At 38.4% G+C, this 23,631-nt stretch overlaps 1 protein-coding gene across 15 annotated transcripts in view; it reads left to right on the top strand.

Annotated features, from left to right (window-relative positions):
- rbfox3a (RNA binding fox-1 homolog 3a) overlaps nt 1–23,631 on the top strand; it is a 994,762-nt gene that overhangs the window by 932,641 nt on the left and 38,490 nt on the right. For all 15 annotated transcript variants that reach the window (XM_052032864.1, XM_052032863.1, XM_052032858.1 and 12 more), the window contains 2 exons: nt 6,209–6,269; nt 10,344–10,397. In XM_052032864.1, the coding sequence (XP_051888824.1) occupies nt 6,209–6,269; nt 10,344–10,397 (115 nt within the window). The remainder of the gene's footprint in view (nt 1–6,208; nt 6,270–10,343; nt 10,398–23,631) is intronic.

The following is a 23,631-nucleotide window of genomic DNA, read 5'->3' as shown; positions in this document are numbered from 1 at the left end:
ATGTTATCCATTCAATGATGGAAACCCGGGGGGGGGGGGGGGGGCTGTTTACAGTATAGGTTTATTTGGCAACTATATTGGTCTAGGCAAACATCTCCTCGAATCTTAAGAATATTTAAAAGCGCAAACAGAGTGATGAGAAATACAGGTTTGTGGTCTTTTGTCGTGGGGTATTTTCAAGGGAATTTGGAGCACTGCTTTGGAGGTATTACATGAAAACAATGATTAAATTGATGACATCAGAAATGAAGCTAATCAGGAGCTTTAAGTGGTAATTTTTGGCATGTAAGATCAGTGACCATGTTTCAAGGGCAGGTTTTTCATTGAGAGTAGTGCAGAGATGGCTTTACTATCTTGCATATTTTGTGAAAGATTTATAAATGTATTATTTGTACTCATTGTTGTTCCTTTACTTGTTAAAAGTAAATAAGTTGTTTGTTGGCCATAGCATTAACTTCATTCTAGCGCATTGTTTATTCTTCCACTCACCAAATAAGAGGAAATCATGAGATATAACATGTAATATCTTCCAATAAACCCGAATAAACTGGCAAGGTTTTATTTTCTTGATCCTTGGATGTTGTAATTGACATATTTAAATATCAGGCATTTAAAGATGTAGTTGATTCATAGAGAATGCAAGGAATTGCTTCTAGGAGTAACTGGTGAATGAATTCAGTGTAGAACCTTTAGAAAGCAACTGTGTATAAGAGTTTACTGCAGTCTCTCAATAGTACAGTAAGGTATGTCCAAGATTGGCTCCAATCAATGTACTGCAATATTTCAGTAAAGTATAGGGTGCAACTACTCCTTCCATCTGTCTCTCATTTGCACCATAATCTAGTGTGACAAGACAAGCTTTGTCAGCTATCAGTAAGTCTCCAGTTTATGCAAGTGGCCCACACTATGCATTTTATAAGGGAACTATATTCACAAAAGTTCAGCTTATAGACCAGATTTTAAAATAATTAAAAATCCTTCATGCTTATGGAAGGCTAATTCCCCAAAGTGTTTACCATTTTAATTAATGCAAAATTCAGGGACACTTTTGCAAATTAGCTGTGAAAGCAAAAATTGTTTTTTCTCATTGCTGGTTAATGTTTAAAGTGATAGTATTGATTTTGAAATTATGTTCCAGAAGCTGGGCTTCCTGACATGTGCTTTCTGTGCATCATTTGTGCAGAAAACTAACTTCAAATGTTAGATTATGATAGTGATCACATCTAGATAGATTAGTGACCATCAGAAAATTGGACTGGGCACTTCGGAGCACACTTCACCTAATGATCCTAATGTTTGCTTGGCATCAGTTGCACATCTAATGACATCAACTAGTGCACAACAGCCATTTCCACATTCACCAACTGAAATTGGATTTTAACAGTGCAACTTATGACCTGCATTTTTCACTCACAGTAAAACAAGAAATTTAATATATTAACAAAGAGACACAAAATAAAGGCTCCCTGCTGGAATTTTGATGTTTTGCCCACAGTTTCTGTTAGCCATATTTTTTATATTCCACTTTTGTCCACAAACATTACATGAAGAGATCATAACACCTTTACACATCACTGCAATATGGTGCAGTCACTAGCACAGAGGTCAATTGGCCCAGTATAATACATAGAGAGGTTCACAGACAACACAAAAGTGCCGTGTCTCCCATTCGTCCCTCATTGTGCCAATATTTCATCACCTCCATGGCTGCCTTTTGTGCTGTTGTACTGAGGCTCCCAAAGAGAGTGTTCTTTAAGATCTGACTTGCTTCCAGTGATGTGTGCTTTATGAGCTCTGCAGGCAACGGATGTTGGTAAACATGCCGGTGACATTTCTTTGCATGGTCCAGCCACCCTTAAGATTTTATTTTAACCAGGCTTTCACCAATATTCCATTTCTTTTTCAGATTATCCAGTGAGGCACAGCTACAACCCACAGCACCCACTGCATGCACCAAAAAAAGATGCACACTACTTTCTCTGCAATAATCTTTTCAAACCCAATATTTTAAAGAAGTTTATGGTGTTGGTAATTTATATTTGGAATAGTTCAACACAGGGAAGTTACTGGAAGGTGGACCATGATTCCAGATATTCATATCACATTCGAGATATTAGTATCGCTCCACCACCAACCCCCCCCCCAACTTACCCATCCCCATCTCCCCCATACCTCTACGATAAAGAAACGTAGGCCTGGGTTTGCCTTGGAATCCAAATCCCCTTTCCAGCCCTGTAGTTCTGTTTAACAATTCTAAATCAATCCCAGAAAACGTGGAGCGAGCAATCTTTGTGAGCACTATTAAAGGAGATGATCGGCTACTGCCAAGTAAATGGTCAATGGTCAACTCATCAGCACAGATGCAGGGTCTCGACCCAGAACGGCAGCCATCCCTCTGCCTCCACAGATGCTGCCTGACCTGCTGAGTTCCGTCAGCAGTTTGCTGTTTGCTCCAGATTCCAGCATCTGCAGTCTCTTGCATCGCCATTTGAGTGGCCTGTCTGCTGTTTGTTCCTCCATGAGCTTTGGCTGTTGGAAATTTCTGAAGGCATCTAGTGAGTGCCTGAAGGCCAGGACATTAAACCTCTGCTGAAACTTCTGTTGGTTTCAACAAGCTGCGTGCCATTGCAACTGCAGGAGGAGGAGGAGCAGGCAAGAAACCATGGAGAGGAACAAAAAGTGCAGCCAAGAGGAACCAGCCACACCTGTTATCTTCCACATGCATGCAAAAACATACCATTTTCCTCTTCTCTCACACTGAGCATTGGCTGGGAGTTCAGTGGGACATCAGAAGTAGAAGCAGAAGCCATTCAGCCCTCTACCATTCATTATCACCTCAGCACCACTTTCCTGCACTAGCCTCCTTTTCTCTTGATTCCTTTAATATCATAAACTCTATCGATCTGTCTCTCTTGAATCAACTCAGTGACTGAGCCTACAGCTCACAGGAAATCAAGCATACCAAGGAAGTCAGCCACAATCAGTGTTACTGTCATCCTGAGAGAGGGCAACGTGCTCTTTTCCCATGCCGCTTGCACTCACACAGAACTGCAGGAGAACTGATAAAGTGTTACATCCAGGGAGCACAATCAAAGCTTCACTTTGAGATTAGTTAGCTCTTGGAAATGGAGAATCCCATGGCCTGTTTTGTTACAATGACTGAGTCCTTGTGAAATGCTACAACCGATACCAATGACTCTTGGATAGTGACCCCAACTGCACCTTGACAGACCACATTAATGATGCCATGAATCAGTGCCACCAAAACTTAGAAAAAGTATCCACCACACACTTAATGAAGTCCACCATGCCTACCAGTTTCTGGTTATGTAACTAATAGTCATAATTTGTAAGATAGTACTTGAAAGTCATTGAGTAAAAATCTTCTCTCTGTAATATATACTCCAGCCTTGTGCGAGTCATCAACCCCTGCTGATCTCTCAAAGTCTACTGTTAATGAGCCTGGGCTTGTGACAAGACAAACATCAAGAGGCACTTGCTTTCCCATTGATTTGGTGAATGAAAAATTAGAGTCAATTTAGGTTCGCCCTTATGTACCTTTTAATTAATTTCAGATGAAATTGATGGAACTTTAGTTTTAATTGTTTAGATAATGAAGCAATCCCTGTGCTCAGAGTGATAAACAGAGAGGAGTGTTTTTCTTATATGAGTGCCAAGCAATGAGTACTTCCAAGAAGAAAGAGGCTCACCACCTCCCCATGGGATTCAATGGAAGTACCACTGGCAGATGTATTTTGGAGGTGACTATCGACCAGAAACTGGACCAGCCAGATTAAAGGAGAAACTGCTTATGTAAGTCAGAAGCTAGGTACTGTATGGTGAATGGCACATCTTCTGAACTAATTAGGCCTTTCCACTACCTCCATGGCTTGAGTCAGGAGCTAATGGAATACCCAGCACTTGCTAGATGGATGCAGATGGAACACTCAAGAGGACCAAGCAGCTTTTTGTTCAGCACTTCATCATCCACCTCTTTTGCCACTTCTGTAGCCTACCTTCAACATTTGCTTTCTACAGGATGCACTGCAGCAACTCAACAAATCTTCTTCAACAAGATCTTGTAAACTGTACACTTAGAAGGACAAGGGAGTAAGCACAAGGGAACCCCCACATTGTCTTCAAGTTGCACACAGTTTGACTAGAACATGTATTGTCACTTATTCAACTTTGCTGAATCAAAGTCCTGGAACATCCTACGTATCAGGACTGTGGGGACACATTCATTTTGACAGACATCTAAGCTAGAGCTCACCACTACTTTCTCAAGGGCAGCTGTGGATGGGCAATGAACATTGGCCCAGATGGCAATAGCTACATCCTACCTAAGACTAGATAGCTTTCTTTGAAAGGATTGAAGCGGTAAATTAGCATCAATGGTGCATAAAATCGAAAGATCAGGAAGCATAATAGGAATGATGTTAACCAAAAAATTGAGACTAAAAGCTACAGAAATATTGTCATTAAAACTTTAACCCTTAATTCATTTTATATAATGCTATTAGATTTTAATAATTAAATATAAGTTGTGGAGAGCTGTGAAGAATGGCATTTAAAGAGAGTAGGCTTTACTATTTTGTAATGGACCATGACACATTCAGTTGCTGCATCTAAATGAGCATCACTGAGGATTTCCATTTGCAAAGGTGAGAATTGAGGTCATTAATAAACTGCATAAATGTGAATCCAAATGCATCATGTGTATGGATTGCAGAACTATATACTTAGACAGAAATCACCATCATTGTCATGAACTTAATAGAATGGAGTTGCAAAGAATCTGTTTGAGGAAATTGTGGTTTTTATAAATCAGATTTAAAATAAAAGATGTCTCATCTGTGTTGTCCAGTCAATTTAACAGATTTAGTGGCTACAACAATGTGGAAAAATGCAGTAGGTTTTCAAGATTGATTTATTACAATAAAATCAAAGGTTATTTAAAATTAAATTTGAACTTCTGGGAATGTAATTTTAAAAATTTTGCTGCCAAATCCATTCAAATATCAGGAGTTGCCAATGATCCTGAGAAGTGCAGATATGGGTGCTCTATGTATCAGCGCCGTGTAAGTTTCCACACCTTGGCAGACTGTTGAGAGGAATTAAGATGTTTTCCTGAAACATTACCTAGGCATGTAAATTAACTTGTTAAAAGCTTCTCTCACTTTCTTCCTGTTTTTTCTCACATTGTCTCATTGATTCATTTTGCTAGTTGATATCATCCTCAAGTTAATTGTCTTTGCCTGTTGCTTCTTGGTATTAGGGGCTATGGGTGAACCATGAAATCAAGGCAGATTTAATTTTTTTTCCAAGTGGGCATCAGTTCACAGCACAGTAAGATGTTTCCACAAAGTTATAATCCAATAAGTGATCATGGAACTTGGGATCAGGAACTAGTACAATAAGCAATCATGGAACTTGGATATATCACTCAGATATAATAGACAATATTTACTTAAGATGGAGTTGAAAAGCAATGCAGGATAAACTGAGCATGATTTATACCTATAATACAAGCCCTTCTTGGAACACATTACCTTGGTATGTAGTGTGGTCTTCGAGTCCAAAGAAAAGGTCAAAAACTCACCTAGGTCTGTCATTTCTTGCCTACACTGGCAAAAGTAAATGAGGTGAAATTGAACTGCGTAACATTTGCATATGAATGAATAACATGAAACTGTTTTATCTGCTATTTTAACATAAGCATTAGAGCAATTACTGAAATACTTTAGTCAAAATTTGGAGTCAAGGCAATCATAGATACCAGGGAAGCTTGTAACTAATCCATGGGTTCAAACAACGGCTTAAACTGATAGTTAGAACTGTAACAGTTCAACAAAAGCCATCTGGGGATTATAGTTTATAACATTCTTTCGAGGATGTTTTACATTATGCGATTATATATCATGATTAATATATAGTGTTTTAGCTTTAAATGAGTTGCCGCAACCTGGCAGTGTTCTGCAGAATGCACAGAGTGCCTACAGCAAGATCATGGGACTCACACAAGCTGTTACAGTCCTCTGTGAAATAATTAATACAGGATTATTATTTCAGATGACTGAATAGAGACAATTCCAAGGTTCTTGAATTTTTTTGTGTGGTCGACTACAGATTATTCAGTACATTATGATTTACTCCGAGAAGGTCCCATTAATTCCTGAATGTGATTTGTTTCACTGTTTAATCACAGGTAAACAATGCAACAGCAAGAGTAATGACGAACAAAAAGACCCCCAATCAATATACAAATGGTAAGGCAACCAGCAGCTGCTGACCCAATGATTTAATTATTTCTACAGAGAAGATTTTAAAGCAAACATTGATAGTAATGATAAATACAACCAAATTGTGACTTAGGAAATAGTATTAAACATGGAGTCTCCTCAGTGAAGGGTATAATCAGGGCTAAATTTTCTACTTTGAATTGGACGTGGACTAAACATTGGCAAATAGTGTTTATATAAGCACAAAAACAAGCTAAATAGATTTGTTTAGTTTCACTGATTTCAAAAAATTGGGAAAGCACAGTAAAATCATGGACAAATGCTCTGTCCTGTGCAGCAGTTCAATTATCTGTTTGCTAAATAAATGTAAAAATAGTCGATGTTCAGAGGTACGAGCTGCCTGTTTTATATCAAATTAACCTTGAATATGTAAGCATGAGTGTACAAGGAAAATTACAGGTCTAAACATTGGCAGATTAGTTTCTGCAGCATCAAATTAATGGGTTATCAGCTTTGATTATGGTATTTTCAAACCTATGAGAAGTATTTAGCAGTAACAATTAAACTGCACTATACAGTAACAATTAAACTGCACTATATCCAAATTAGATATACTTCTGATCAAATTGTTCTAACATGTCAGTGCTTGCTGTCTTCCAGTCCTCATAGCCCTAGCACCTGTGAAGAAGATTAGACTTTACAGAAGAGTAAATGTTAGAAATGTTAATAAATAAAATTAGGACATTAGTTACAACATAAAAGTGATTTCACAAATTCTTTGGGTGTGCTCTAGGATTGTCAGCAACTCCAAAGAAGTTGTCAATGAATTCTTAAAATGTTGACAGTGATACCTGATGCAACCTCTCCATATTAATTAGGAGCCTGGACTCTTCTTTCCCATCTAATGAAAAGATTGGTCCTTTTATATTCATATGTTGAAAAGTATTTGCAAACTATTTGCAGAGAGAGTTTCTACTAGGTTAAACATCTGCAACAGAGATCATTCTCAATATTGACTAACAAATCACTGAATTGAGCAATATGTTCCACCAAAGGCATTCAGTTGAATAAGCAGTCTGTGTCACTTCAATGCATAGACATCCTTTTGTATTTGCATGAAGAGGTCTTTCTGCAAATGATTAATGCTTGTAAGAGCAATGTCTCTACCTACCATCACTAAGTCCCTTCCTCCACTGCTTTTGCAGAATAGCCAGATCTGGACAGAACAGGCTTTATTCACAATTTTATAGTATATTCAGGGGTCTGATCATGAGTTATATCTGATCCTATTTCATTGATTCCACTATGGGCAGTGTCAAGCTGAAGCAAATAACCTGGACACCACCCATAGTGGAATCAATGAAATGGGGTATGATTAAGCACTTGACGTTGAGAGACTTTCCCTTCTTTACAATCACTAGGCCCTCCAGCAAAGAACTCATGAGCTTCAAATAAATAAATTGTGTTCCTCTTTGAGCTTTTGTTGCTGTTTCTTCCCAATCATTTTCTTGAAAAGGTGTATCTTGCAGGCTAAAGAGATTATAGAACAAAAAGCTGTTTAACTTCAATTGTGTTTCCAGTTGTGTTTTGGGATGTGTTTTAACTTGTGCATCTAAAATTCCCCTCTCTGCTACTTCAGTGAAGGCATCAGCCTATTTAAAATAAATGGGTTAATGCAGCCAGTAAAACAACAAAGAGAAAGGAATGCATTAAGGGAATGCATTAAGAGTCTGTACACCATTATCTCATGGTGTAATTTTAGGATACAAGTGGTTTTTAAGTAGTTCAATTTCCCAGTTTTTTTTACGATAATGTAAAGAAATTTTAAAATCTGAGACAAAATGTGCTCTTGCTGTTTGATAATAATAATTGTTTTCATGGGATTTTTAAGTTAGAAGAAGTTTAACATGCTTAAATAAGTTCAGGTCCAATTGCAATCAAACAAATCTTCAAATAGGTACGGAATATGAAGAATAAGATGTCCATTTGTGGACTCTCCAGATCTGAAACCAATTACTTCTGAAAGCCACTAGTGGAACAGGATTTCCTGAACATCCAGGATCTTTGGAGCTTGTGGTTTTTGGAGTCTTTCACTCCAAGTGCCAAGGCCTTCTTTCCACTCCCACTGTAACTGGAAAACTTTAAGATAATTGGCAGTCCTCCAACTACGAGTGACAAGAGAGTCTTTTGAACACAATGATACTTCATTCCATTTGTCATTGCTGTTCAATGCCGTGAAATAGACTAAAAATATTTTTTATTAATTAATTCAAATTAGAACAATTTTAAGTTTGCTGTTTCACCCTACTTAGGTTCATTAGATGTTTCCAAATCGAGATCTATGAATAGAATGTCAGTGGCTAGACTCTGAATTTTGAATGCCTTCACTTATCTCCTGGTAGACGGACAGCCACCTTTTTGTTTATATTTTTGGAAACAAGTGGTAGAATTGACCCTGAGGTGTAATCAAGATCACTGCATTCTCACCATAACGTAATTGATATGATCATAATGAGGAGGAATATAGTCAAATTGAAACATAATGATATCATCTAAAAATTTTGGTCTCTTCATTTGCATCAAAAATCAAAGAGTTTTATAATATCAGAAAACTGAGTTTTGGTATGAGGTGTTAATTTTTGAAAGAGAATTTAATCTTAACCAAGAGTTTATCACAAATGGATTTTCCTTTAAATTCAACCAAGCAAAATTTACCAACTAAAACCAACAATTTGTATATGTTGCTTAGATTGTTGCATTTAAAAAAGTCAGCAGCTGATTCATAAAATATCTTTTGATTATGTAGTTAGGAGTTGCATCCAAATGCTTAAATAAGAAGTGTAGTTATCTGTCTGGGTGTCTTGAATGTATTTCAGAATTTCACTGGTTTGAGGAATCTATTAAATTATAATCACTTTTGCTGTTTCTGACAAATAAAACCAAATTTACCTTTACAGTTTAAATTTAAGCATGTGAATGATGCATTACATGATACATTATATAATTTTATATCAATTTTCAGAGTTGAAATTCCTCAGTAATTGTTAAGATAAATCACACAGAATTTTAATACCATTGCAATTAGCCAGTGCACCAAAAATATTGTATGGAGGATATTTATCATTGACATTCATGTGAGTAGTGGACATTTGCACTTTATTTCACCAATGAGTTTGTATTGCAAGGAGTTTTCCTTACAAGTGCAGCTTATTGTGTAATTTTACAATTTGTTTTCAAATGATTTTAATTTTATTCATCAAAATTAGTTACTCCATAGAAATGTGCCTGCATTGTGAGCTTTCATTTTGTTGGCTTATCAGTATGCAGTTTCTAATCAGCATTATCTTAAATGCATTAAAATTAACCCCAATTGGAAAACACAGATTTTAATGTCATGGCTTGCATTGCTCTTTCAATGATAATGAAATATTTGGGTCAATTTTCTTTCATGGCTAATTGAAAAGCAGATTGATTCTCTTTTAAATAAACACCGTTGCAATAATTTTTAAACACTCACTATTGTCACCGTGGAGAGGTAAGGAGATATCCTCTGCATTTTTATTTACAGCAGAACCCATTTAAGAAGGGGGTTTGATGGTTTTGTTCTAAGAGTGAGCAGAGGCCACCTCCCCTCTGATGACTCTTGGATCATTAACAGTATATAAATGAAATGGGAGCAGGGAAGACAACCAGAACAATGGGTCACATACTGGAGACTGAACTAAGTTTGTGTTATTTACAGCTATAAATAGCTGTGTTTATCCACATGTTATACATGTATTGCTTTATACAAGATGATCTTCTTGTATTTTTTTAATTTGATCTTGTTAAATTAACTGTTTTTTTCACTAAATGTCCTCCTGTATATGGCTTCAGTGCTGTTTAACTTTTTTGAGCTACATGGGTGATTGCATAGATTATGTATTCGAATAAATAAATACAAATACTAAGCTAGAACTCTGCTGTAATTACCAGCCCTGGGTGTGTGGAAGTGGTTACTCAGTTGTGAATGAAGGCAAGTGCTAAGCACTGGGGTTAGCTATGATGAATGAAGTTTGCCATTGCAAAGCTGTTTCACATCAGACCTGTCTCTTCTTTCAGGCTGGAAATTAAATCCAGTCGTCGGAGCTGTCTACGGCCCAGAGTTTTATGCAGGTAAATAATTTTACAAGTCAGAAAATAAGTGAAAGCAATAAAGAAACCTGCAGGAAAGCAGTATGAAAAGAAGAAACAGAATGATTGAAATGAAAGCAGGTGACAGAAAGAGCTCATTTTTCATTTTTATTTCCTTTACCTGATTCTGTACCAAATCATCTTTAATGGCTACCGCCTTCGTTTCAAAGCAAGGCAGTCTGTCGAGCTCACTTGATTAATTTACCACAAATCTTTACTCTTCCCTAACCGTAGCGCTGCAGTTTGCCAAGTCTAAATGTTGGCATATGTTCTGCATTCCCTGGAGAGGCAGTAAATAGCCATCTTTGCCTGGCCTCATTCCTTGGATATATTCACAAATAATTATAGAAGGATTTAATATACTTTCAAAAGAACTAAACTGGATAGACAGTAATTAATCACTTTATCAGCAGGCTCTCTATACTGGAATTCAGTGCTATCAGTGACTGTAAATCCAAAGCCAATGACAAGCAAGCCTCCCTTCATTCATCCCTAGGCTTGGTTTTATTACAGTTAAATCTGCTTCACCACAATGACAAATGGACCAGTAACCTGTTTAAACGGACTATATCCCTTTTCTGCTGCCCTGCATAGTCCAATTTTCCACCGAATATTTTACATAAATATCTCCTTGTTTTGCTTACTGAAGCCTTCTCACAGTTAGAAATTGATTTAAAAACTCCTGAGTATAGCTTTTAAACCTGCTGTAACCAGCATCCAATGATCTGCTTGTCGACTTTCAGATGGTTCCATGAATTCAAAATGAAGCACCAAGCGATCATTGCATGCAGGAGGTACTTTGAAAGCAGGACTATCTGAAATCAAATCGCCGCAACGATGTTTAAATTTCATTGAATCCTTATCCAGCTTACAAAATGTGAGATCCACTTAGTGAGAAATATGGAGTAAAGAGTAAGGTCATCTCTATTTGAATCACTTCATCTGTGTAAGAATTTCTTGTAAAAAATCATATTAAAATTGAGTAAAATGTCTCAACAGATGGTATTTCTTTTCAGAAGATCTCAGTACAGTAGGTAAAATCCATTTGAAATCACTTTGCCAGATAGTTTTTTATCTTTTTATTTATTTGTTCATGCAAAATTGACCTCGCTGGCAAGCTCAGCATTTATTGACCTTTCCTTGTTCCCCTATGAACTCAATAGCCAACCATAAAAGTGTGTCTGGAGTTACATATAAGCCAGATCAGATGTGCTTTTATGGCATTCTGATAGTTTCATAGTTACATGTTTACTTTTTATAACAGAATTATTTAATTGTTTGAATTTATATTCCCCAATTGCTAAAGTGGGATTTAATTAATATCTCCAGAGCCATTGTCTAGCTGTTTGATACTTGACTACTGTTATCTGTATAAAACATCAGGAAAAACAAACCTACCTGTCAAAACATGTCATTGAAAGTCTTGACCACTCATCTCTTGTGAGGAATTATTCAGTGGAAATGTCAAATTTGTGTATATATCATTTACGTACCCTTGTTACTAACTCCATTTTCAGAGTTCCCTCATATTAACTGATCTACATTAGTTACGCAATTTCTTCATTCTAATCCTCCAATTTGTTTTCAATTCTCCACATAGCCTCATCCCTCACTACCTCTCTCCAATATCCTTCAGTCCTTCAGCTCTTCAAGGTATCTCCAATTCACCCCATTTAGCCCCAATTTTAGTCAGTCCATTGCTGCTGGCAGCACATTCTGCAGCCATGGAGCTGACTTTAGAATTTCCTTCCAAAATTTCTTTACCTCTTTGTCCTTCATAACGATGCTGATTAAATGCTGTTTGTTATTTTTTGTGTGGTTTTCTATCATAATACTCCTTATAACTTGGTAGCAGATTTTGTTTTGATAAAGCTTTAGTAATGCTTCTTGGGGAGGTTTCCATGTTAAAATATGTTCTTATTGTCTGCAGCTAGCTAAGACTCAAGTGCAGTGTGAGAATTGGTGAGCGTTGGTGCACAAACCATTACTTCACCTAAAATGGGCTCCATTTTTTGGTTCTCCAATTTTATGAGTTACTTTGTGCATCAGTTTAAGACATCTTGATGTGATACATAGCTACATAAATATTAGGGGTTTTCTCTAAGGATACATTAAGTGGTCAGAAGAAGTTATTTTCCTTAACTTATTCAGGCCAATACAGCTTTAAGGTCTGTACTTCAGGGGTAAGAGTTCCTCCAGTTGTCGAATTTGCAGCAAATTTGGAGATACATTCCTAAAACATTATGCTTGTCAATATTTCTCATAAAATCTTTTTGATCACACTTACATTGTTGCTAGAATTATCTACCTGAGGAAATTTTCACTGGTTATTCCAAATGTTGATTTCTTGCTCCAGAGATGCTTTCTGGAATCTCAGACTAACTTTTACTAAATGCTGAATGTTGGCTGACCCTGTCGTAAGAGGATATTGATGCTTCCAGCAGCGTCAGGAGTGGGTAGCTTGGTCAAATACCCCTTTTATTTTATACTTCTCTTATTAATCTTTCTACTTATCTGCTGCCCATCAGACATAGATTCTTTTTTGGATAAGGATGCATGCAATTTGTCTTCCACTACCTTGTCCAATTAATTTGTGAGACATAAGAGATTCTACAGATGCTGGAATCTGGAGCAACACATGCAAAATTCTGGAAGAACTCAGCAGGTCAGGCAGCATCTATGGAGGGAAATAAACAGTTGATGTTTCGGGTCCTGATGAAGGGTCTCGACCTGAAACGTCAACTGTTTATTTCTGTCCATAGATGCTGCCTGACCTGCTGAGTTCCTGCAGCATTTTGTGTGTGTTGCAATTAATTTGTGAGTCTTGACAGTACATGACACTAGTCTATTCATCCACTAGGTCATAACAAGCCAACCCAATGATGTACAGGTATTTGAACAGTGAAGGTGGGTTGAGGGTTTTCCCCTCTTTGACCCAGGATTGCTGAGGACAACCTGTACTGCACTCCCCCTGGGTCTGATCAATGTGTGGTCATTACGATTGCCCAGCTGTGCACTGGTTGAACTGTAATATTGAAAGATTAACCAAACATTTGGAGCAATAATTTATGTGCAGTCTGTTATCAATTAACCCAATGCTGAAAGTACATTGGAAAGGTTGCTCTTTTATTTTGTTACACTGATGTCAGCCATCTTCCATAGAACAATACCAGATCAAATGTGTGACTGATTCAAAGAGAAGATGATTAATTCACTGTTTAATCTTCTGTTGATTAGCATTTTAATTGAATAATCAGCACAGCTGTAATAGCTCATTCATTTGTTATTGGTTGCAATGAGGTAATTGTGATTGAATGTGCTCCCTTCCAAACAATTCTACCCTGAAAATAGATAAACCAAATTGTGAATGAGAATGTCTGCAACAATAAGTTCTCCACAATGGAGCAGAGTATAAGGTTGAAATATCCCGCCAGTGTAGCACTGAGACAAATGATATTGTTCTGCATCTATCCAGTGAATTCAGCTACGCTGACTAATATAACCTTAATTACACAGGGCACATTAACTGCAAGCATTAGTTTTTCTGGGTTTTTCCAAACGTTGCAAATATGTACACAATACACCGTAAGCTGAATACTTGCTCGCAGATACAGTGGTGCTCAAATTGTCGTTGGAGACCAGAACGCCCAATACATATACAGTCGTTAGTATCCTGGTCAGTACATATTTCTGCTAACACATCAACTTGTCAGTTTTGTGCCAGAGGGAAATATAAACAGTGCTTGATGCGAAGCATATGATGTTCCATCATCAAGATGTGTATTGGATCTCGAGTTGTTTATTAGCTCCTTATGTTAGGCTAAACCGAAACAGCATTGTGCCACCTCCAGCTACAGGGGACAAGGCAGTTAGGATCACTTTGGTTTTATCTCTGGACTGAAATTTTCATGGCACATTTATACTGCCATGATTAGCATAAATATCCGAGTTTAACAAGGGTTTTAAACATTGTTAGGGAAAATTGATGGGCAATGTGTTAGTGTAATGAAAATGTACCTTTCTTAGCTTTTACATCTCCAGAGATGGTCAAATCACTGATGCCTGATCCCATAATGACTATTTTCATTCCCAGAGAAAAGCTGTGGTGCTCATTTCGGACTTTATGTGCCAAGTTTCTGCTCTTTCCACAGTGCCTGTAAAAGATAGAACTTCCTTCCACCATTAACCAGGCAAGCCACAGCCAAGAGCAGGGAATTCCTAACCAGACGTATATTTTCACACTACCCTGCAGCAGGAGCTGGGATATTGTGCCTCAACAACATACTGATTGAGCTGATTGAAAAGAGGCAAGCCGGCTTCCATATGATATGTACATAGCCTTGTTCCAGAAGGAATTGAAAAGAACGTTGCCAAGTTTGGATTGGAAACAGAGGAACCTGAGGGGTTCGGGGCACTCTGAAGACAAAGTTCTCATGTGCAGAGGCAAGCAATTTGCCCACAATGGTGCTTGAACCCCATGCTAAGATGTGCCATTGTCCTGGGGCTGCAAACTCTGGCAGTGACAGTGCTGGAGGGCACAAGTGGGTGTGATCTGGGTAGACTAGGTGGATAGGTCAAAAATTTTGAGGCTGCTCACTAGCGGTAGCCATCTCGACTAGGGTCATGAGGTCAATGGCACAAGCCTTACTCCAGGACACAGGCAGATAAATCCAGACTGACAGTTCACTGCATTTCTGAGGATGCCATCTCTCAAATGACATTAAACTGAAGTGTCAGCCTCCTTGTTGTAGAAATTTAAAGGCTCCAATGCACTATTTCAGTGGGAGATCTCCTGCTATCAAATCCCACAAATAATATCACCAAAAAGCAGATTTTTTGGTCCCTGCTCTTCGCTGCATCTTGCTGCTTCCAAATTTCCCTTCATTATAACATCAATTACATATTAAAAATTTGTGCATCAGTGAAAAGGACAGAGGAATATTCTGAGGTTACAAAAAGTGCCTTTTATTTGTGAGCTCTTTATTTAACATTGGGAGTGACATTTGTGAAAACCAACCACAGGCAAGCTTTTCTATGAAGACAATGTGGCAGGGATGAGGTAGCAGGAAGCCGAGGTAGCTGGGGAATCCCAGGACCATTACTCAGAGTAGGTAATCTAAATGTATCTCCTTGTGGAAAGAATTTGGAATAGAAAATCAAAAAAGAGCATTAAAAATTTAAAGTGCTCATCTTATCAGCTGATTTAAGGAGTTATGCAAATTTTGGGAATCAGGGGAAGCTGGAAACAAAATCTGCCTGTACAAATGTGCTAGTGCCCACAAGATGCGTGTATGGAACTCTTCATGTGTGAAATGTTTCGCTCTTTGTTTAAATTGCTTTTAATCTGTGTGATTGACTCACAGAAATAGTTTTGACTGCTGTAGCTGTTTCAAGGTTGCCAGAAATAGATGCATTAAAATGGATTTAAGGATTGGATCAGTTAGTCCAGCTGACGTGAGCTGAACTCAATGCGACATGTTCAATGCAAAGTCTACTGCCACGCAGAATTAAATCCACTACAAAATTACACAAAATAGCAGCATTTAACAAATTCAAAATATATCTAATCCTTTAAAGTGATTACACTGAATATATGTACAATGTACAATCTTCATTCCTCTCTTGCTCATGATATGCACTTGATAAAAAGTAGCCATCAATATTTGCAAAAGATAATTGATTAAAATAAACAGCTTTGTAGAATGGTCACTGCCAAATGGTCTTCCATGGCCACGTTCACAAGCATGTCATACTCTGAAGATTAGAGTTAGCAGCTATTAGAAGATAACAGTAATTTTACATTTAAGGTGGTTAATTTCTTAAAGAAATCATTTCAAGGTGTCTCTGATGCATTCTAAAGAAAGGTTATTGAGCTGAAATATTAGCTCCATTTCTCTCTCCACAGCTGCTGCCTGACCGTCTGAGTGTTTGCAGTATTTTCTGATTTTTGATTTTAGACTTGCAGCATCCATAATATATCACATTTGCATAAATCTTTAAACATAGGAAGACAGTCTTCTAAAACTACAAAGCCTGAAGTGGATTAAAAGGCCATCCCCGAGTAATGAACGGATTCCATTTTTACAGATGTCCATGAGTTAATTTTGTCCTTAAGTTAGAAAATACACAAAAATCACACAATATGATAACCATACCTCCACAGTATTGTAATGAATGGCATCAAAAGCACATAAGACCAAAAATAAATTATTAAAAGTGGCAAGAGAGAGGAAACTAGTTTTGCCATTTGTAGGAATGAACATATGTATTAAAGGTCAGACTTTTGAATGTTATAGTATTATGGGAGCTGGCTCATATGTAAGGGATGACCGTAAGTCAGGTGTTCATAACCCAGGGATGGCCTGTATAAGTTTTGTAGATAGAGGCTCAGAATACCAAAGGAGATAAATATCAGTCAACACATACAAATCATTGGAATAATGGGGTAAAGGAAGTGCTACAACTTGTTCTCAGTTGTGCAGAGACTGTTAGAGCCGCAGGAGACAGCAGTGTTGAGAGTTCAATAGTGGGCAGCAGGGTGCTGTGAATCGAGAGAGGTGGCGGAATTGAGGGAACGCTCCCGATCTTCCTGGCTCCACAGAAAGTTAAGTTGAAAGGAACTGTCCTTTTTGGAATTGCCACCAGTTAGCTTGCAGTCCTTCCACCAAAACCAAGGGTACTAAATTTTGCTTAAACAAACACTAGGCCATTTATCAGCACACATCGTTCAGCCACATTCCTTTTAATGGTGGCTTCCTGCAAATTTTCCCAGGCTCAAGGCAAAATTAATCATTTTTCCTCCAAGTTCTGCAGTGGAGTTTGCTCCACAGTAGTTCCCATGAGCGCTCCATTTAGGAAAGATGTCAAAGTGAAGAATAACAAAACCAAGTGATTCTATAATGACACCAGGGATCAATGGACCTGGTTCTCTCTGCTTGAAGAAACTGTAGTTTATTTTCATTTATTCTTCCTTAAACCTCTTCACCTCAACTATCATAGAGTTATAAAGTCAAGGAGTTATTCCGCTCAGAAGCAGGCCCTTTGGACTACCATGTCCATGCTGAGCATCAACTACTTATCTGCACTGATCCCATTGACCAGCACTTGGTCCATAACTTTCTATGTCTTGACAATTCAAGACATTTCTTGAATGTTGTTAGAGTACCTGCCTCCACCACGCATATGGTAGGAAAAGATTTTTCCCTCAGATCCCATCTAAACCTCTTACCACTTACCCTAAATCCATGCCGTCCAGCTTTAGAAACATTTCCCCATCTATGGCCCTCATAATTTTGTATACTCCTTGTCATCTTCTCCTTTAAGTTTTTGAAATCCATCCCTGATCAAACTTGGCAGCTCGATTAATGTTTCATCTTTTGACATCACCTTTGTAGTCTCAGTAGTAGTGAGACACCTGGTAACTTTTTCTCCGTGACTTCAATGCAAGTTGACGCGAAATAGGGTTGCAGCTTACCATCAAAAGGTACTCGTAATGGGAACAGGAAAATACATTAACTGTTAATGAAAGGTCATTGAACTGAAACATTAACTCCTGTAGATGCTACCTGAAATGCTGAATATTTCCAGAATATTTTATTTTATTGCAGATTTCCAGCATCTGTAGCATTTTGCTTTTGAAATATTGATCATTATTGTGCCAAACTTTTAGAGTATCCTAAATCACAAAGTTCAGAAGAAAAGCAGACAGGCAGGCAGATATGCATTCAAAATACTAGAAGACTCTACAGCCAATGAAGTACTTTTGAACAAGTGTCACTGTTGTCATTTTGGAAGTGTGCCAGCTGATTTGTGCACAGCAAGTTTCCAAAATCAGGAACATGATAATCACCACATTCTGTAAAACTCTGATCACCTGCTATCTGACTATATGACAGTTCAGTATCTGGTTCACCAGCCAATGTTTCCTGCACTCCCTTGAAACTCACCGGGGCCCAGATTCTTGCAGTCCCTTGAAACTCACTTGTGCCCCAGTTCCTGAACACCCCTGAGACTTACTGGGGTCACCAGAAAGTTTATTGTATGCTGTGCAGCATCCAAAAAGAGTGAATTGAAAGTGTGTTGGTGTATTGGTAGGAATAACATCCAATATTCTGGAAAATCTGCCAGTCCAACACCATTAGAGACCCAAGCATGCCAGATGATAGGAATTTTATTGTACTTTGTTTAGTGCAGTTGATTGTGCAATAAATATTGACCAGGATACTGTAATTAACTCCCCAGCTCCTCTGTCAAATAGTAGCATGTTAACTTTGCACACAACTTAACAATCAGAAAAAAAAACACCACTTCGTATCATCTAAAAGGCAGCAGTTCACAACCTGGCACCAAAATGCCAGCCTAGATTTTGTGCTCAAGCCCCTGGTATAGTTTTGCTCCCACATCTTTTGATTTAGAAGCGAACATATTACTCACTTTGTCATAGCTGTGGGTACCTCAGTTTGCAGCTTAAAGCTCCAGTGATCCGGCTTTGATCCTGACCTGGATGTTGTGAGTGTGGAGTTTGCATGCTCTCCATGTGACCACGTGAGTTTTCCTCGGCTGCTATGGTTTCAACCCACATCCCAAAGACGTGTTGGTTTTGAGGTTAATTGGCCACTGCAAATTGCTCCTTCTGTGAGTGGTGGGAGAATCAGAGTGGTGTTAATGGTCATGTGTGAGAAAATAGGTGACAGGGAAATAAATGGGGGAATGTGATTGATGTGATTGCTCTGAGAGCTGGCGTAGACTTGACGGGCCAAATGGCTTCATCCTACGTTATAAGGAAATATATTAAAAAATCAGGAGCAAGGCAACGGTAAACAACCTGTTTACTTTCATACATTTCTGGAGAACACACAGTGGGGTCACATTCGGAACCCTGCACTCATTAGTCGAATCATTTAAAGCACAGCGCACAATCATCTGCTCAATATTTTCAGATAAGTTGTGCTTTTCATAGAAGTGGCAGCTAAACAAACTAATGCCATAGAGTCTGGGCAAAGTCATTTCTCTGTTATTAACAGTCTTCTCAGCGGGATCAGCAAATATAGATGCAAAGGATAATCTATTTGTTTCAGATTCATTTACTCAGTGTTTTCCATTCTGAAGGTAGTGTATTGTAGATTGCCACAGATTGAAGGCCTCAAGCTTTCTGGTGTGGAGTTGTGATATTTCTGTGGTTAGGGTATAAATCATTGCTTTTCATAAATTCTATTGCCTCTGAAGGAAGAGCTATCTACGCTTCTATAGATGCATTTATTTTGTTTAGTAGAATGCGGGCAATATTTATTGCCCATCCATAATTGCCCTTGAGAGACTGATGATGAACCACCTTCTTGAGTGCAGTTGGGGATGGGTAATAAGTGCATCCTCCTGGTGGAGTAGTGTTGGGGAGAGAGTTCTGGGATTGATTCCCAGTGCTGATATATTTCCAAATTGGGAAAGGATATGGCTGGAGAGGAACTGCAGGTGATGGCATTCCTATGCACCTGCTGTCCTGCTACTGTGCATCTATCTGAGCTGCCACCCATGCTACCTCACACCCTATGGACCACTGACACCCACTGTTAGTTCAGCATCCCTCCTCTCTTCCGTGAAGGTTTGTTAATTTCGTGAAACATCAGGCACACAATCTTTGGAAGTCCACCATTATGTGAGTGAAATCCCACATTTTCTAGTGGATCTCACATGAGAAAGGTCTTAGGAGGGAGCTCTCTTCTACATTTGTTTTTCCAAGAATCTCACTAGGCTCTAGAACCTTATTAAAATTAGGACTAAATTCTGAATTTATGCTTTTGCTTCATTGTCAAAGCACATTGACGACGTTATACGGTATCCCAGAGCATTCCACGTGCCTTCTTCACCACCTTATTCTCCTACACTGCCACTTTCAGGGACTTGTACCCCAAGGTCCCTCTGTTCATCAACACTCCCTAGGGCTCTGAAATTTACTGTTTGCCTTGCAGAAAGTTTTTTCCCTTGTAAACATTACTTGTTTCATCTTGCATGTATTGTAGATTACTTGTTTTAGTTAATGCCTCCTGAGTGATCTGAAAGCAGCAAGCACAATAAAAGCTTAATTCTGTAATTATCTTCACTCCAACAAGGAGAGAGATCCCTGATGCTGATAAATGCCCTTCACACCTGGTTTTGGACTAGTGAGAAGGTAGCCATCCTACCCCTCCCGAACCCTAACCAACTGTCAGATCATTCCACAGGTGTTGTTGCACTTGAACTTGTCAATTCCCCCGATATTCACCGATTCATCTACAGTTTCTTCAAATGGCTGGTGGAGCGAAGGCCAGAACTTATTCATTAACCCTGTTGTAAATCTAAGATATTAAATAATTTTTAAATCTGCTTTAAGTAAAAGAGCAGCATTTTTGCAGTAAAGTTAGTGCTAAACAGCTTTACATCTCCAGGCACGTCGGATCGATCCTGACCTCGGGTGCTGTCTGTGGAGTTTGCACATTGGGAAGGAAACTAAGGGACAGGATTTATCTTCACTTGTCAGGGCAGAAATGGATTAGAGATTGTTAGTATGGCTTTGTACATGGAAAATACTATCTCACATATTTAATTGAATCTTTTGAGGAGGTAGCTAAGCAATTTAATGAGGGGATTGTGGTAGATGTTGTCTACATGGACTTTAGTAATGCCTTTGATAAGGTCCCACATAGTGGGCTGGTTCAGGAGTCCATGGAATGAGATGGCATGCTGACAACTTGGATCTAAAATTGGCTTGGTAATCGGTGGAAGAGGGTTGCTTTTCTGATTGCAAATCTGTGACCAGTGGTGTATCACAAGGATTGGTGCTGGGAACCGTTATGTTTGTGATGTATATTAACAACTTGGATGTGAATATACAGGGTATGATTAGAAAGTCTGTAGATAATACAAAAATAGCTGGTGTTGTAGATAGCAAGGAAGGTTATTGAGGTCTATAGCTATAAATCAGCTGGAAAGTTGGCAGAGCAATAGCAAATAGAATTTAATCCTGACAAATGCACAGTGGTGCATTTTGGGAGGGAAAGCAGTAATTGGCAGGGCCCTAGGGAGTGTTGATGAACAGAGGGACCTTGGGGTACAAGTCCCTGAAAGTGGCAGCGTAGGAGAATGAGGTGATGAAGAAGGCATGTGGAATACTCTGGGACACCACTTAATGTCATCAATGCGCTTTGACAATGAAGCAAAAGCATAAATTCAGAATTTAGTCCTGATTTTAATAAGGTCCTAGAATCTAGTGAGATTCTGGGGGGAGAAACAACTGTAAGTGAGCTCCCTCCCAAGACCTTCCTCATGTGAGATCCACTCAAAAATGTGGGATTTCACTCACACAATGGTGGACTTTCAAAGATGTTTTGCCCGCAGTTTCTACCAAACTATAAATTCCTGTAGGGGATTGGTTCTCTGTCCATAATAAATCTTGCCAGTTGCACTCCAGGAGAACCTGCCTCACACCAGTGGTATCTTTTACTGCAGTGTTTTTGCTTGAATAGGGCTCAACAACATAGTTTGCTTCTAAAAGATGATGATTAATTTCACTAGAGTGGACAATAATTTTGTCCAGTTGCTATTTAATACAAAATTGTAATAATGTTCCAAAAGAATAGGTTTATGACTTTGCTAGAGATGGTACTTAGTAGAGTTCTCACAACTATGGCTGCAAAATATTTTTCTCTCCAAGTTCAGTGTTTGGAATTTCCTACATAAGGCATTTTAAGGCACATAACGATGCGGTCCTAATGAGATGAGTGTGGATAGGCAAAAAGGTCTGCAGAGACATAGTGGGCCAAAGGGCCTGTTTCTGTGCTATATGACTCTATGATTCTATTACAATAGTGAAGGAAAATATTGATACAGGTTGTACTAAAATGACTTCAAATAAATTTTGCAACAAGGTTTCACATCAGTACCATTGCTGTTAGATCAATAAGCCACTCTCATTGTAAGGAATCCATTGAGTGTTCTTATGTAAGAGCTCCAGTGCAGGAAACCAGCACAGAAGAGACAAGATCAGCTCACTGCTGGAGCACAAAGCCAACATCATGTGTCCAGAACCCATCAACAGAAATTAGATGATTTTCCTCTCAATATCATTTCTCACTCCAAAAGTATCTTTAAGTGAGCTCAGCTGCAAGTGTCCACGGAAAATACTCCTGGGTCAAAACCAACATGGTTAGATACAGAATAAAGCTCCTCTGTGTACAGTAATTTCCCTTAGCCTCCCTGCAGCCAAACTGTGATCACTGAGTGAGATTATCAAATAATACCCTTTGCCCCTTAACCAGTAAGGGTTGGATTGAGACCATCAAACTGATGCCACTTAGGACAGTGATAGGCAAAGAATACAGCAATTTTTACTAATAAACTCTGGGTTGAATTTGAAAGAGTGGAAACAACCACGTGTAACACATTTCCCCATCCAAGTTTATCTATTATTAATCTTCCAATTTTTACTTACATTGAAATACAGTAATGAACCATCATGCAGCAAAAGTGACAGCAATAACTATAGAGCAAGTTCTGTTTTAAATGACAGAACAAGCAGCAGGATGTTGCATTGGTGACCTTCAGTGTGCTGAGGTCTTCTACATATAAGGAAACATTTCAGCCTCATCTTCTATTCATTAATCACCACTGAGTTCAGAATTACTAAATGTGTTTGAGAATGCAGTTCACGCCATAGAAACATTTGTATTTTATTCCTTGAGTGAATTATAACTTGCCAATAACAGTAGCCCACTCCTGTCATATGTCTGATACTTATGTTCTGGTCTGTAAAGGTGAACTGGTGTGCTCTCGAGGACCGGCGCTGAATTGAATGTTTCATTAGGCAGTGTGGAGTGTTGTTTTCTTCAATATCCTAGTCAATTACTATTGGTGTTCATTGCTAATTGTGTCTGCAGCTCTATGTCCAACGCTAGAACTTTTTCTTGATGACCAACAATACTGTATAGCCCTCAAAATCCTGGCACCAGTTCTACATGAGTTTCTTACTATTTGTTTCTTACTGATTAGTTCTTTTTAATATTATGGGCCAGAAGGTTTGAAAAGAGCTCTATTTAACGTTTTCTCATTAACATTTGTAATTATTCAGTTTGGTATCAGGCTCAGAATGTTATTCCGTTACTTGAAATTTATCCAAATTTCATATTCATGTAGATCGCCCAAAGAATTATTTCTGTTAACCTTAAAACCATTCCCAAAAAAGATC

Source organism: Pristis pectinata, chromosome 18 (genome assembly GCF_009764475.1).
Source record: "Pristis pectinata isolate sPriPec2 chromosome 18, sPriPec2.1.pri, whole genome shotgun sequence".
NCBI classification, from domain to species: Eukaryota; Metazoa; Chordata; class Chondrichthyes; order Rhinopristiformes; family Pristidae; genus Pristis; species Pristis pectinata.
This window is presented reverse-complemented; position numbering and strand designations above follow the sequence as displayed.